Source organism: Fusarium venenatum, assembly GCF_020744135.1.
Source record: "Fusarium venenatum strain MPI-CAGE-CH-0201 chromosome Unknown EDB82scaffold_1, whole genome shotgun sequence".
Taxonomy (NCBI): Eukaryota; Fungi; Ascomycota; class Sordariomycetes; order Hypocreales; family Nectriaceae; genus Fusarium; species Fusarium venenatum.
Genome location: NW_027072129.1, coordinates 8,275,149 through 8,291,574, shown reverse-complemented (window position 1 = coordinate 8,291,574; position 16,426 = coordinate 8,275,149). Strand labels below are relative to the sequence as shown.

Genomic DNA, 16,426 nt, shown 5'->3' with positions numbered 1-16,426 from the left:
CTGTTGTTCAGGAGTCTTTTGTGGCCGAAGAACGATCAGAACTCTCGCCGAAAAAGAGTAAAAAGACAGCGAAGAGTCGCAAATCTGGCCCAAGTGAAGCCAAGACTCAAGCCCCTGGCGGCGAGACAAGCAATGAAGTCGGCAATGATGTACAACAAGAAACTCGCCCGTCCGTGGAGGATACGCAGAAACTTGAAAAGAACGACAAAGGTCAGGATCAACCAGACAACATCATGACCTACCTACCAGCAAGTCAGATGCCGCCATCTGTAGAGGTTGTTCACCCAGCTCTTGATACGCGAGATACTTTACAGAAACACGAGGGCCAAAAAGAAAACCAAGAAGCCACTCCTACTATCGACGACACTAACTCTCAGATCCTTGACGAAATGGCTCCAGCTTCCAGAAATCTCGAAGCAGCAGAGCATACACAAATTCAGCCGGAAGAAAGTACTACTGAAAAAAGAGAACCAACATCAGATGCAACTGGGGAAGGCCGTGAGAACACAGTCGCGACACTTGACGCACATGCTGAAGGAAGACCGGGCGAGACTGAGCGAAATGCGAACATCGTACCTTCTGAAGACAAAAAGCAGAAGAAGAGGGCCAAGAAGAACTCTGGTACTGCTGGCGCCGAAGTCACCGATTCAAACAACGGTCGCCTAAGCTTGGAATCTATCCAGATTTCCGACGAGCAACAAGACAAGCTGAAGCCTGCGGATATGTCAACGGTCGACCGTTTCGGCCAACAGACACAGGACGAACTTCTCGAGCCTCCCAAACCTGATAAGGACAACTCCCCAAGGAATGTCTCAGAGAAGTCCACCTCCGGATTGCCAACATCCACGTCAAAAACCACCTTTGAAGATATTGTAAAGGAGAAGCCCGGCAATGACGTTTCCAAGCCCATCAAGTCACCTGGCAGACCAAGCAAAAGTAAGACCACAGCACAGCCAGAGGGCATTGCCAGCTCAATCTTTTCCATGGCCAGCTCGTTCTTTTCCCAGAAGGACAAGAAGAAACGAAAGGGCGAGATCACTGGCTCACCTGGATCAGGGCCGGCATCGCCTATTGAAGAAGGCCGCGAAACCCAACACATGCCGTCACAACCTTCCAAAAGTGAAGTCCGCTCAACACCAAACGATGTGTTAGTTGAGCATAGCCAGCCAAACAAGCAGGGGTTCACTTTCAGTACGCCTGAAACCCCGAAACAATTCGATCAAGTTAGAGAGCCTGTCACACTGGTGGAGCAAGATGCAGTTGAACGTGATTCATCGCCTGCTTCAAAGATAGATGGGAAGAATGGCATGAAAATAGACACCATCCAACCCTCCAAGGACAGTGTCACCATGGATGCATCTACAAACCTCAAAGAAACTGTCCCTGTCGTCGACAGAACCCCCAATACTGCCGGTGATGGTTTGAAGGCAGAGCAAGCTGCGGAAAAGGCGGAGACTGCAACTCGCCAACCGGCGGAGCAGGAGCCAAACACTGTACAGGACCCCCCTAAACAGTCATCGAAGAAGGACAAGAAAAAAAAAAAGAGGGAGCAGAAGAAAGCTGAAGATGAAGCCAAAACGACAGGAGAGGCCCTGACTGTAACGCCTTCTTATTCAACAGCCACTGACCAGCCCATGGAAAGCAACCATGATACAAAGCCACTTGGGTTTTCTACTTTGCCGCCGAACCCCGAAGTTTCTATGCAGCCAACATCTGACATGCCCCAGAGTGCGGACTTTTCTCAACTTGGAGCCGAAGACATTAAACAGCAAGGCCACGAGTTACAGATGAACAAACAGGACCTTGAGAAACCGGAGCCTGACTCACCAATAGGATCCACAACCAATGGTGATGCGAAGCTCGAAGATGAAGACGGCCAGACATCATCTGCTGTCAAACAACCACAGTCTATCGTCGAAGGACCCTCAATAGCTCATGTATCAAGCACAACTCTAGAAAGCAGGGAAAATGCTGCAGTGGACCTTGACACCCCCACCAAAGCCAAGGATTTGTTGATGATAGTCGAGCCTCCTCTGGCAAGTCCTGTCGATGAATCCATGGCCCAACCTGCAGTGCCACATGTCCCTGAAAGCCAAGCCACTGGCCATCTTCCTCTCGATCCCCAGTCAACTTCTGCTATCCCCATACAGGTAGACAATGTCAACACCACCTCGGACTCGTATTTGTCGAAGAGGGAAAAGAAGAAGGCGAAGCTAGCTTTGGAAAAGGAACTTGCAAAGGATCATCAGGCCTCTGACACACCAGATGCCGAGTCTTTTCAGGCCAGTAAGCCAAAAGAACCGGGAGCACAAGGCAACCAAAGCCCATCAACGCCAGACAATACGCTGAAATTGAAGAAAACAGCCATTAAAGCGAACGATCAAGATATTGAGGGCGGCACTGAACCCGTTGAAGAAAAAGGGTTAAAGAAGGGCAAAAAGGCTCAGCGTGAAACTGGAAGTCCCATCATCACTCCAGGCGACAGGAAGCTTGGTGCTCCATCGGTAGTGGAACCAACACAGCCTGTGACAGTGCCTGGCCAAGATAGGACCAAAGCTGAATCTGATTTAGCAACAATCGTTGAGCCTTCTGGGAAAGAGAGTTTGCCCAAGGCAGTATCAGACATCTTCACATCCGGACCAGACGCTTTGACAGAGTCTCCAATGACCGCCGCTCCTGTCGCGATACCCCAAGAACCTGGTGTGATCCTACCCGAAGAGAAGTCCCATATGCTTCCTCTACCCCCCCAGGATACGCATATGAGCACAGACGACCGATCTTCGAAACCTGCTTTAGCTCCTTCACCGAGTTTCAAGAACGATACAACTCGCGCGGGAGTTGGATTTGATGATGCGCCTACTGCGAGTACGAAAGAGAAGAAGAAGCGCCGGAAGGGCTCAGAGCAGGCTATGTCACCCCCAGAGTCTGTACCTCATGTTTCGCCAGGTGTCTTGACCGAGACAGATACACGACCAGCCAAGACTCAGAAAAGTGTAGGTGATCGTACAGCCACTGTGGGGGATAAACGACCAGGCAAGCCCGAAACATCTATTTTTGCTAGAGTTACGGCAGCTGCAGCCGCTGCATGGGGTACTAAGAAGGCTAGTGACAAGACAATGAAGGAACAGGCACAGGATGAGCGGAAGGACGGAGAAGGGAGGTCAGCAGACAGAGACAGTACTCAAGACGAGCGTGGCGAGCGAGGTTCAACTGACAGAAAAACGACGACCAAGGCCGACTCGTACGACATCAAGCCGCCAACTACGGAAACCACCAAGGAAACTGGTAATGAATCCAAGGACAATGGAAGAAATGCTACTGGGGATTTGACAAACGAGATCAAGACCCCTGAGAAAAGGCTGAAATCTTCAAAAGGCACTAAGAGCGCCAGACAATCAGCAGACGAACCCAAGCAGCCAGAACGACAAGGTGGAACGGCTAGATCACACGGGTCGACTAGAGATGCTCCTGTCAAGTACGAACAAGACGACAAGAACAAATTACGAAGATCGCGGCCGGACGACTTGGACGATGTGGAGAGTCCCGTTCTCGGGCGTGGCGATTCAGAGTTATCGAGAGGGTCGCCGCAAAAGCTGTTACGCCGTGACTCTGGCGTAGATGAGCCCAGAGGTGGCCTATTACGAGAAGACAGCACGACAATCACGCCAACACTGGGCATGGAATCCGACATCAGCGACATATTAAGGTCGCCAAGCAGGCTTTTAGAGCCGGTCCTTGAGGTTCCTGAGGCGGAAATGGAATCAACCAGGGGTGCATTCTCACCACCACCCCAGGTCAGACGAAACAGCGGCCCTGTTGGTGACGCATCGAGTTTTCAGAGACGGAGCAGACGCCTGAGTGAAGAATCCAGGCGTGATAGTGTTGCAGGAGAAAGGCCAACTTTGAGACGAAGCAAACCTCGCAGTCCAGAACCATTTCGCGACAGCGGAATAGAGACCGAGGGCTGGGAACATCCCCAACCAATTTTAGACCGTACGGTCATGCAAACTCCCGAACCAAAGCCCGAGCGAAGACTCCGTCGCTCTCCTCGAGGCACGCCGGTATTACGAGAGCCCACTGTACCGGGACCAACTCCAGAGCCTGAGAAGAAGAAACAATATGGAATCCTTACACCAGTAGGCGCTACCGTTACAGCGGGTGCGGGTGCGGGCCTAGCGTCAACGCTATCTAGATCTGGGCCTGGGCCTTCAACATCTTCTTCAACTCCTACTCGAACGCCCACTCCAGGTTCCAACTCGAACTCTAACCCTGCAGCATCATATGCTGGCCAAAGAAGTTTCTCCGACAATGCAAGTCCTATTCGGCGATCAACTCCTCGCCTTGAAAGCGCGGGACGTCGGGCCGTCTCTAACACGAGTCTCTCCCGTCGTCGAACTCCAGAGCCGCTTAATTCCAGGCCTGAAAGCCCAGGCATCAACCGGTCGTCAGGCACCCCCACTCCACCGCTACGCCGCGCCGATAAGCGAATGAGCGGTGATCTGCGGTCTATACGTCAACAAAACAACACCGCTACCGCTACCGTAACAGCGCCTGTCAGCTCCACGCCCGTCGCAAATGAGGGTCGTGCCCGTGCCACCAAGGACATGGCCGACGTCTACGTAAGTTAACAACTACAACAACACCATAACATGTATAGTCTTGCCAGTACTTACACTTTGCAGGATGGCTTCGGTGAGGGGCGCATCGGCTCACCTCGATCGCCCACTAGGCCTCACAGCATGCGCCGCCGACAGAGCATGCAGGTCCTCGAACTCGAGAATAGGGTTGAGCAGCTAATGGCTGAGAACCGAATGCTCACAGAAGCTCGTGCTATGGCTGAGACAAGTTTGAGCCAACGCGCTGCCAACAGTCTCGCCGAGCGCGATTCCGAGATCGATAACCTGAAGCAATCGTTACAGTTCCTCCAGAACGAGGTTTCTCGACTTACCGAAGTTAACGACGGCCTTGCCAGCGCCAACACTGAGCTCGCCAATAAAGACACCGGTCGTGTAGCCGACCTCGAGAGCCGCAACGCGGTTGTCGCGCGTGAATTGGAAGAGGCCCGCCGTGTCAAAGGAACCACTGAGCAGTCCCTTGAAGAGAAAGACGCTGAGATTGCCGATCTTCGAGCCCAACTCGACACCGCCAAAGAAAAGATTCGCGAATTGCAACGTCAAATACTTGAGGCCAAAGCCCATGACGACCACTTCCTCAACATTCGTGACGAGGATCACTTTGATCACCGCTGCCAACAACTTTGCTCGCACGTTCAACAGTGGGTGCTGCGGTTTTCCAAATTCTCAGACATGCGTGCTTGTCGCTTGACAAATGAGATCAACGATGAGAAAACAATCGACCGACTCGACAATGCCGTACTTGATGGTTCCGACGTCGACGTTTACCTTCGGGACCGTGTAAAACGACGTGACATTTTCATGTCCATGACCATGAACATGATCTGGGAATTTGTCTTCACCCGCTACCTGTTCGGCATGGATAGAGAGCAGAGACAGAAGCTCAAGTCATTGGAGAAATTATTGACTGAGGTCGGTCCTCCTGAAGCTGTGCGCCAATGGCGTGCCGTTACTTTAACACTACTGGCGAAGCGCGAAAGCTTCAAACGCCAGCGCGACCTGGATACAGAGGCCGTTGTTCAGGCCATCTTCCAGACGCTATGCAAGATCCTTCCACCGCCGACAAACCTGGAAGATCAAATTCAATCTCAGCTACGACGCGTAATGAGAGAGGCCGTTGGTCTCTCGATTGAGATGCGTACGCAGAAAGCTGAATACATGATGTTGCCACCTCTGCGACCCGAGTACGATGCAGACGGTGAGCTTACCGCCACAGTCCAATTCAACGCATCAATGATGAACGAGCGAAGTGGTAGCATTACTACCTCGAACGAAGACCTTGAGGCTCAAGGCGCGATTGTCAGAGTCGTCTTGTTCCCACTTGTCGTCAAGAAAGGAGACGACAATGGGAAGGGCGACGAAGAAATCGTCGTGTGCCCAGCCCAAGTTCTGGTCCCTCGCTCCAGGCTGTTCCCTGGAGCAAGTGACGGCGGAAGTACCTCTATCGGCGCACGCAGTCATATTAGCCTTGTGACTGAGACAATGGGCCAAACCGAGGTGGACTATTAGAAAGAGTATGAATGAGGGCATGGGAAGATACCAAGGGAAAGGGATACAGGGTGTTTTGGAGATTTTGGTATTTCGGGGACAAATGCATCTGCAGCGGAGCTTTCTTTAACGTTTTGTTTCTTTTTTCGTTCTTTCATGGGCGGTTCCAGGGTGAAGGAAAAGGGATCTAACGATATCGTTTTTTGTTTTTTTGTTGTTTTGGGATACACCAGATGACGTTGCTTTATCTACCTTATGACGAACGGCTTTTCTTTTGTCTACTAAGTTTGAGCTATGTTTTATTTCATTTACCTCCTAATGACATATGATGTCTTGATGCTGGGAAAATTACTGTATTTGTTATGTTCATTACGAAACTTAGACCCGTTGTAATGACACTTGGAACGATGTTTTCATTTGCATAGTTTGAGTATAACTTATATGTTTGTGGCTTCGGTTTTATTTTGCTTCATTGCCAGTGAGTTAGTTTCCTTGTAATATATTGGTCGAGGGCTATGTGTCCTTGAGCCATAATGTCTTTGTACTTTTTTGTTCTATACTGTCATAATTCGTCTTCACATTCTCTGGCATCAGCCCACTAAGACCCACCCCCTTGGTGATAGCCTTTACTGTTCTCCTCCTCTATGTTTATTGTGATTTACTTCTCATTCCTCAGAGTGGGTATATTTTACCATCCAACAACCATGCAACTGAATATCTAAAAGCTTGCACTTGCCGCAGCCGGGGTTTGTACTTCTCGTCGCTCGGATTTCAGGAGTGATTCGAAATCATCCCTCTCTGCCTCATCCTTCGAGTGACTGTGAGATTGCCTCCAAGAGTGACCCATGGACTCTCTGCGTGGCTTCTCTTGGCGTAATGCGCTGGGAGAAGGCATTGGTAACATTTGTGTCATTCGATTTCTGTTGGTCCATCTCCATCCATCAATTGATACCGCAACCTTTTGTGCCTGTTCTTTTCCGCAGAACTGCTCTATCTTCCTGACCAGGTATGCAAGTCGTGCTTTGCGACCCATCTTGCCCATCTCAAGATCCTTGAGTATAACCTCGGCAAGTATCTGCACCAAAGACTGAGGCAAGGGCTGTCTGGAAGCTTTGCCGAAGTTGATGACTTTTTCGATATATCTTAGACGCGCTCGCATTGTCATACCAGGTCGCTTCATGTAGAGCTTCCCTATCTCCACAAGAAAATCCATTGTGTAGGTTATGCCTTGTCTAATAGGGTTATTCAACTTGTTCAAGGACCTTTGGGGGTGAAATTCGGCAACCCGCCATATGAGGTTAGCAGGTAGATCAGCATCTGTTATTATGACCTCCAAATGCCGCGCCCATGCATACCAGGGTAATTTATCCGGATTTGTCTGTTCTTCGTTGTAGAATTCCCAGATGGTGAGAGCATGGTGAGGATCCTCTTCCGTTTTCACCATGTCAGAGACAATCTCGTTGTGGTTTGGCAACAGACGGACTGCCTTCATTAATGTACCAAGTTGGCCACAGATGTCGCTGGTAAACGAAAGCGCCCTAAGGTTAGCTTTACGCTTCTTGGCGTGTCGGTGGAAAGCAGAATCGAGCAAGGCCGCCCAAGAATGAAGTGTTGAGGGGTGTTCGGACCACTCTTGCAAATATTCCGGGCGCAACTTCCATTGACTTTGGTTCATAAGGCGAAGAGCTGCGAATTGCCAGACTTCTGGTTCGGTCCATTCGCTTGTGTCGAGGGCACCTTGGACCAATTCCACGAATTCTCTTATCTTGAGACCAGGGGTAGTGGCTAGTTTGAGCAATAAGTGGTACGCCAGTGTACGTCGCTCTGTGGTATCTATACTGCTCTCGAGGCAAGACTGAGATAATTGCTGACAGGCATCCATATTCGATGAACCCGAAACACCAAACATCCGAGATAAATAAATATTCCGGCGCAAAATTTGAGTTGACACAGGCCGTGAAGGTTTTTGCTGGCCCTGGCATGTTTCTAGGAGAAGATGGGCTCGCATAAAAGCAACGTAGTCGTCGGGATCCAAAATGATTCTTTCAAACTGTCGAGTTAGTCTCAACAGCTCGTCCAGAAAGCCGAAAGTCGTAGCCTGAGGTGTCATTTGGAACGCTGTTTTGAGGCATTGGTACCATAAATGTCCACCAAAAACATCACTGGTAGGACGAGTCCGGTTGTCGTGGATGCAATGAATGATTGAAATCCATTGCCTCGCGAGCACATGGTCGAGAATTTGAGCTGGGACACGGCTTTTGGTAGTTTCGTCGAAGGGGCTGAGTGAGAGGATGAGGTCGTCTGCGGATATCGTCTTGTCGTCGATCATGTCTAAAACCTTTAGAAGGTAAGGTTCGCATGCTTTGTACAATGCTCTTCCATCTTCAACATGTTCAAATGAGGCAAGGTTTTCGCTGAGCTCGACGAGTGACTGTTCTATGGGCGAGATAGTCGCTGTTTGCGGTACTGTCGTAGTGGTGACGGGCGGGCTCTCTGCACAGTCTATGTCCTCCAGAGATCTCAGAAAACGCTCAAACAAGCCAACCTTTTTATGCCGTCGATCTTGGGGTCGAGTTGGAGCCTCCCATGTCCATTTACCGAGGTCGATGGGCAACTCAATTGACCAAGGAAAAGGCGAAGCATGAGAGTTGGGGATAATTGCTGTCATATGTCGCTTGCCCAAGCGGCGTCGGCTTTCAAGCGGACCTGGACAAGAACTCAGACTCCTTCGAGGGACCGGATATACATGATGAAATCGCTCAATTACTCGAGTCAGCATAGCATTGGTGACCCAAATGCCTTCTGGTGAGTTTGTTATTGGGCTGCCCGAGCGACAGTGCAGAATAAGGCATGGTCGAGGCATTGGAGCCCTAAAGTATTGTCGCGAAACCGGCATTCAACTCGGTATTAACATTGCGATATCGTATCGAGTCGAACCGAACCGTAGCTGTGCCAGGGGGGTTATCGAGCTGATGTCATAAATATTGAGGTTGACGATGAGCTTTCAACATTGAGAATTTAGCTCCGTGCGCGTAAGGAACTTATTGGCCAACCAGAAAAGAGAGATTACCCCAGGTTCTTTCCAGTGGAAATTGGTAGTGCCTCAGGCTTACCTGATCCATACTCCACTGTTTATGTGCAAGATGTTGCTATTCTAATGTTAGCGCCTCCTTGCTCCGCCATGAGCAGCTCATCTTATCGGTCAAACATAAGACAAGCCCATGTGTTCAAAAGCCCGCTCCAGAACCCCCTTTTGCTGCGCGCTGATACGCCGCGTTCTGCATCCTCCTGCATCTTGTTACGTTGTATGCTGAGAGCTGCATGAACAGCACTTGCTCGGATCGAAATTACGCCTGTCCAGGTCAAACTTAACGGTTCCAGGGTACTTTTACCTACAGCGTATGTAGCGGCGCATCACTGCTTTGACAGGCAGCCAATAGCCCAGCATCCCTGTCGTATTGCTCGGGGTTGTCCACTGAACCGCGTGTACGGACCGTACGGTGAGCGTGGAGCTTCCCTAATTAGGAACATCGACAACCCAGCTGGTCCCTGTTCGCCTTCTCGATTACTTCTAGTCGCCTTCTCCTGAGCAAGACACTGGTCGGTATAACATCATAACAACAACAACAAACCCTTCGAATACGATACGATCTGCACCTCCGTCGACAATTTTCGCTCGATGGCTCTGTGTGACATCTTATCGACCCCGACGACGTCACAAAGCAGTTAGATGGAGCCAGTAGTATATGAAGAGACCCCGTTCGCCGACTACCTCAAAGGTGAGGAAGCTCTCTCCCGGTCCCACGGGGTATTTCCTTTTTCTTCGCAACCATCTAACATTGTCCGAGATGAGGGAGATGAGTCGCAGGCCGACTGGGCGCCTGGTATAATAACACCCGAACATGAATCGTCGGCAGGCCGTTCCAGTCCTTCGCCCCCCTCGAGCCCTTCTCCGTTCGCGCCCACTGGTAGACCCTTGGTGAAGCCGAGGTTTCGAAACAAAGCTCCAAATGCGCTTCAATTAAAAGTTCCTCAGCAACAATCGGGGCTGCGATCTGCAAGTGGAAAATACTCGGTATGTCGAGTCGCGCGACCAACATCAATCAACATTACTAAACAATACCCTTGTTATAGGCCGCGGTAGCAGCGAGTATCGATCGGGCTGACAACGCCAAATTCCTCGAACAATTCCGATATACGATCATCGCCTCGCAGCTTCTGAGTGGTCATTCTGGACTAGGACAATCGCAAATTGGCGGCGGAGGACCAAGCCCGTCGTCGAGCAACCAAGATTTGATTTTGTCTACCGAAGGATTTATCGCATCGATCCTTGCAGCACTGGCTGTTGCGGTGGTGCTGAGCTGGGTTCTCGGAAGTGGAGTGAGCAAGAAAAGACTCATATTTCTGCTCCTCTTATGCGCAGCTGCAGCTCTTCTGGGCCAGGTTTACATGAAGCGCCAATGGTTGCGCTATCGAAGGTCGCAATCGCTTTCCGAAATCACCTCTTTCGTTGAGCACTCTCACAATTTCGACAGTGCGACTGGAGCAGCTCTATCTCTGATACAAGAGGTAGAGTTAGTCTCCCGAGGCTACCGACTGTTGGTCTTTGTTGTCCTTGAAACGCTGATTCTTGCTAACCAACATACAGTAGCGCTCCTCTGCCACCAATAAGCCGTATAGAAGATCGTACACAGACACGAAGATGTGTCAGGTTGCGCAAAGCTTTGAGGCACTCTTTTGCCGAAGTTCTCGCTTCTTACAATCAAGTTTGCACGGTTGTCAATGGGTTTGCGGAACAAACGGATTTGGAAAAATACTACGATATATACGACATCACCGATTTCGACATGTCTGACGCTCGCCAGGGTCTCACCGATGAAGATCTGGAAGATCCCGAATCATTAAGAACCCTCAAGATTCTTGCTGCGCGTTTCTCTACTATTCGAAAACTATTTCTTTGCGCCCTTCTAGCTCTGGATGCCGAGAGCGACGCGAATGATTTACTCCGCTGGACTACAGCGGTAGAATCGCTTTTGAGCTTAAATAACTCAACTCAAGCGGCACATTCTAGATTGCAAGGCATCCTTAGCGAGGAAGACAGTGAGTGTTTGATATTTGATCTTGATAATCGATCGCTGACTCACGAACCTAGATTTCCCATCTCCTCCGACACCGATGAATGCTCTTACACCAGGACGGGAACGTTGGCGGGCCCAACTTCGGAAGCTCGGCTCCCTTTCAACTGGAATCAGAGGCTTGCAGGCCAAGCTACAACTGCTTCGAGAGGAATCCGATAGAAGTCTGAACGACTCAAGCGATATTTCAGAGCTTGGTCCGAATCTCATGTCGCAATACGAGTCCATTGGCATGGATCTGAAAGAACTAATGTCGGCGTGGGAAGAGGGCAAGGCAGCTCTAGCGCTCGGTATCGATAGAAACGAAAAGAGGCTGTCGTCTATGAGTACCTTGCTATCGCCTGTAAGCTCTCTCAGCGGTCTCACGACTGTGGATGAGAACGGCGGGACTGCTGCTGCGCTCAAGGCCCTGACAGGAGAGTCTCCTCCGAGCTCTGACTATGCTGGTTCCACTGAGCAAGATTCACCAGAAGTATTTGAAGCCGTCGCCCTACCTCGACCACGGAGTATGCTCACCAGGGAAGAGAGGATAGCCAAGGTTCGCGAGGAACGAGAGCAAAAGGTCATTGCCCGACAACATGTCGATGCTACCAAGGGCATGCTCCGTGAACTGGAGACGGTCATCAACTTACGGCCACGAACTCGTGCAAGTGCGCCAGCGGCGCGAATTCCGTCTTTGTAGGGATGCTTTGTTTCATGAAACTAACAATAAGTCATCATCAATCATTATCATCATGTCTTTCCTACACGCCTGTTCTTCTTGGCGTACTTTCAATACGCGCACCATCAATCTGGATCACCATCGACTTTACTAAAGCTGTTTTCTTACACTCGCTATCGATTTACGATACATCACTGGATCTTCTCAGATGGACGGACACGCCAAGCATCGGGAGGCATCACGACGATACGCACTATTTTCCTATACAAGGCACATTTATTTTCTATAGACAGGCCATCGGAGGCTCAGGCGTTTAAGGATCAGGTCTGAATTATTTGTTTGAACAATATGCTATCCCAAGAGGTTAGATTGTGAGTGTCATGTCACATTCTGGATATACTCAAAAGAGCTCAGGGTAAAGCAATACTCGACAGATCAAAATCCTTATTTTAGGAAATTATTTTCATTTCTTGTTTGGGAAATAATGAAAAAAAAGGGGGCCTTTAATTATTGCCCATATATGATAGACATAACTATAAAAATTAAAATTTTCTATTATTTATCACAAGCTTATATTGTCATCGACAAAACTTCAATCTAAGGGCATATTACATAGTATTTGTGATGATCTGTATGCATCATCTCGTACGCCTTACCTTCAAGCTGGCGTCAAGTGGGGCTCTTTGATAGGAGCTCCAAGAAGACGCGTCGCGTATCGTTGAGAGGGTGGCGCGTTAAGTGACTACCCACCTTGATATGGAGCTGTTCCGTAGCAAAGTGCGGTAGCCTAGCAATTTCGCGACCGACTAGCCTAAGCTAAGGGAAGGTAAAGGCCATCCATTACCACCTGCATCTTTCTTTCTTTCTGCAAATTCACCCAGACAACTCCATCTTCTCTTTTCCTCTATTCATACATACTACCCAAATAACACCATCCAGATCAATCTCTTTGTCTTCTTTTAACCGGTCCCTTGTCTACTCCCTTACATATCATCATTTTTTCTCACACTCACACAGTAAGTCCCCTAGCAACAGTCACCCCGCCCTTTTCCATTTCCATCTGCGTGGCAGCTCTGTGCACCACCTGAAAAACTACATCAACAGACAGTTAACAGACGTATTAGAAATGTTGGAAGCACGACTCGAACAGGCCTCCCTTTTCAAGAAGGTGGTCGATGCGATCAAGGATTTGGTGCAGGACTGCAACTTCGACTGCAATGACACAGGCCTTCAACTTCAGGCCATGGACAACTCCCACGTTGCTCTCGTCTCCATGATGCTCAACGCCGAGTCCTTCTCTCCTTACCGCTGCGACCGTAATATCTCCCTCGGTGTTAACCTCGCATCTCTCACCAAAGTCCTGCGCGCTGCCCAGAACGAGGACGTCCTCACACTCAAGGCTGAGGATGGCCCTGATGTGCTGAACCTTCAGTTCGAGAACGTTGAGAACGACCGTATCAGCGAGTACGACCTCAAGCTCATGGACATTGACCAGGAGCACTTGGGTATCCCCGATACCGAGTATGCTGCCACCATCAAGATGCCCTCCATGGAGTTCCGACGTATCTGCACAGATCTCATGGCCATGTCAGAAGCAGGTTAGTTTCTCGCCATTCTTTTTGCCGTTTTTGCCTGTTATCTAACAAATGCTTCAACAGTCCAGATTGATGCTTCCAAGGACGGTGTCAAGTTTTCATGCACCGGCGATATTGGCAATGGCTCCGTTACCCTCCGAAGCAACACCAATCTCGACAAGCCCAAGGAGAATGTAGATATTAAGCTGGACGAGCCCGTCTCCCTTGCATTCTCCCTCAAGTACCTTGTCAACTTCTGCAAGGCTGCTGGTCTGTCTGATTATGTCAGCATCTGCCTCTCTAACGAAGTCCCTCTGTTGGTGGAGTACGAGATCTCCGGCCAAAGCCACCTCCGATTCTACCTCGCTCCCAAGATTGGTGAAGACGATTAGACGGCTACCATTGTATAGTGCGATACTGTCCTACTACATGAAAACGAGCTTGGCGTTTGTGTTTAAAAGGATATGGTCAAGTAGTTGTGATGGAGCATGTGTGATAGGAGAACATGCAAGAAATAAGGATACCAAGAGTCACATCTGCTCAATCAGAGGCTTTCCGGGCATCTCGCGAGGTATGTGCGAGTAGTGGCGGAGTGAATACGAATAGGCTAGATAGGAAGATCCAGTTGACGAACGATAATGAATCTATAAAACCGTTCTTTTGGATTGAAGCTCTCGTGTCATGATATTAGCCCTCGGGGCTGTTGATAAATTTTAATATCGGCCTATGTCTTTGTTATCTTGCCTTGTATGAGCATATCCGCCCAGCATTTCCCAGCCTAGAGTAGAGGTATGAAAGCCAGTCATTGCTTCAATTCCACTAACATCTCACATCAAATAGCACCATGATAAATTCATGAAGCCATTCGTACATAGTAGTGACTGAGTCTTGATGCGGGGCAGTTTATCGGAGGCTGGCGGGGCACGAGATTAAATAGAACTCACTAGCAACATTTGGCCGTTGACTCAATGGCATATTCCAAAGTCTAGAGAATCATTATTACTAAGTACCAGTTTGAGTAATTCAATCCTGTTACTTGTCGGAACAGATAGATAGAGTCAAGGTAAGCAAGCCTTCGATACTTGTGTTGTACAAATTCGTATCAAGTCCGGCTTGTCATCCCCAGTTTGAGTCAAATTTCTTAGATTTAGACTCGTGACTAATAAGCGCATCCAGCTCCAAAGACGCCGCAACCGAGTTCTAGAACTACCCTCGACTTCTTGGTCAAACTCAAGACTCTTTTCCCTTTCTCTTTTATACTTTGTCCCGTTTCTCCTTATAAGACTCTGCATTATAACTACCGAATTTTGGAGATAGACCATTCTAAAAGTCTACGCCTATTTACTGACGTAGAACAAGAGGGTTTGTCCAGTGACGTCTCTCTTTACGACTCAAAGACGTCGTTGGCTGAGTTCACTCTCGCCTATCTTTACAAAACTCATTCACTGTTGAGAAACAAATAGAAATATCTTCTAATTGTTTCTTATCTCTTCATCATGTCTATACCGGATACGCGGGTTCTCGCGGTGGCAAGCCATGTACGTAACCTTGGACGAGCTCATTGTCGTACGTTCAATCAAAGCTAACCATAGGTCTTTATAGGTTGTCTCTGGGTAAGTCTTATCTTCATCGCAGAAACAAAGAGAAATTGACGAGTCCTAGTTACGTGGGTAACAAAATTGCCGTCTTTGTGCTGCAGTCTCTAGGATGTGATGTCGCAGCCCTGAACACAGTCCAATTCAGTGAGTTTACACAATCCACACGACAGGAATGAAATAGTATCTAAAATACAATTTTACCCAAAAAGGCAACCATACTGGATACAGGCAATGGAAGGGAACGAGAGTCTCAGCGCAAGAGATTATGGACTTGTGGGATGGACTGAAACAGTCGTACCTGGATGACTTTGACGTGATGCTCTCTGGTTACATCCCAGGCGCTGAAGCCGTTGATGCCGTCGGAAAGATAGGCCGAGAGCTCAAGGACAAATCTAGGGACACACCGGGAAAGTTTTTCTGGGCTCTTGACCCCGTCATGGGTGACAATGGAAAGATCTACGTCTCTCCGGAAGTTGTGCCCGCTTACAAGAGACTCATCCATGATGCTGATCTCATCCTCCCAAACCAGTTCGAGGCCGAGTACGTTCTGAAGCTTTTGTGGCATGGTATGTGATTCGCAAGTCATTCGCTAACCATGAACAAGGTTGCTCTCAGAGGTTAAGATCAACGACATGGACAGCCTCCGAAAGGCTATACAGGTTCTTCACGACAAGTACAAAGTTCCTCACGTCGTCATTACATCGGTCAATCTTGAGGCACCAGATCACCCCCCGTCGCACCTTTCAGTGGTCGGTTCCACCATGACATCCACCGGTCAAGCACGCTTTTTTAAGATCGTCTTCCCATCAATCAACTGCTACTTCAGCGGCACGGGCGATATGTTTGGCGCCCTCATGGTGATTCGTATGCGCGAGGCTGTTTTCAACGCCAACGAGAATCTGCGCCACACGGCTAGCTGGCTCAGCGACGATTCTATGTCGGCCACTGAACTTCCGCTTGCGCGAGCGGCGGAAAAGGTCTTGGGCAGTATGCATGAGGTTCTGTCCAAGACGTGCGAGGGTATGAAGAAGGTCGTTGAGCGCACGACGGGTGATATGAAGGCCGAGGATCGGGAAAACGAGACAAAGGTGCATCTCGTGAAAAGCAAGGCGGCTGAGCTGCAGCTGGTGAGAAACTTGGACTGCTTGAGGACGCCAGTGACACAGTACCAGGCGAAGGCCATGTAGAAGTCCCACGGTGTGTTCTGTATAGGCTGAGCTGGCATGGCTGGTTAGGCGTAGAAATGGCTAAGAATAGATACAATGTGGTAGAGAACACTGGGGAAAGGCGTCAATTAATTGTGTATTTATAGGGTCTGTTCATATTTCTTTTGGTG

General features: G+C 49.2%; 4 protein-coding genes across 4 annotated transcripts; 3 read left to right on the top strand and 1 right to left on the bottom strand.

The window, feature by feature from the left end:
• Positions 1-6,840: 6,840 nt before the first annotated feature.
• Positions 6,841-8,985, bottom strand: EDB82DRAFT_472211 (uncharacterized protein; the record flags this gene model as incomplete). The annotated part of the gene is made up of 1 exon (XM_025728544.1): positions 6,841-8,985. The coding sequence occupies one exon, from the start codon at positions 8,983-8,985 to the stop codon at positions 6,841-6,843; it is 2,145 nt and encodes a 714-aa protein (XP_025588527.1).
• Positions 8,986-9,852: 867 nt separating this feature from the next.
• EDB82DRAFT_521487 (Mysoin-binding motif of peroxisomes-domain-containing protein) lies at positions 9,853-11,939 on the top strand (the record flags this gene model as incomplete). The annotated part of the gene is made up of 4 exons (XM_025728556.1): positions 9,853-10,197; positions 10,257-10,720; positions 10,771-11,222; positions 11,275-11,939. 4 exons carry the CDS (start codon positions 9,853-9,855, stop codon positions 11,937-11,939), a joined length of 1,926 nt encoding a protein of 641 aa, XP_025588528.1.
• A 1,105-nt stretch (positions 11,940-13,044) lies between these two features.
• EDB82DRAFT_421162 (proliferating cell nuclear antigen, N-terminal domain-containing protein) lies at positions 13,045-13,884 on the top strand (the record flags this gene model as incomplete). The annotated part of the gene is made up of 2 exons (XM_025728567.1): positions 13,045-13,516; positions 13,577-13,884. 2 exons carry the CDS (start codon positions 13,045-13,047, stop codon positions 13,882-13,884), a joined length of 780 nt encoding a protein of 259 aa, XP_025588529.1.
• A 1,104-nt stretch (positions 13,885-14,988) lies between these two features.
• On the top strand, positions 14,989-16,277 carry EDB82DRAFT_521485 (Ribokinase-like protein; the record flags this gene model as incomplete). The annotated part of the gene is made up of 5 exons (XM_065609082.1): positions 14,989-15,030; positions 15,095-15,105; positions 15,155-15,234; positions 15,300-15,630; positions 15,695-16,277. 5 exons carry the CDS (start codon positions 14,989-14,991, stop codon positions 16,275-16,277), a joined length of 1,047 nt encoding a protein of 348 aa, XP_065465812.1.
• Between the last annotated feature and the right edge of the window lie 149 nt (positions 16,278-16,426).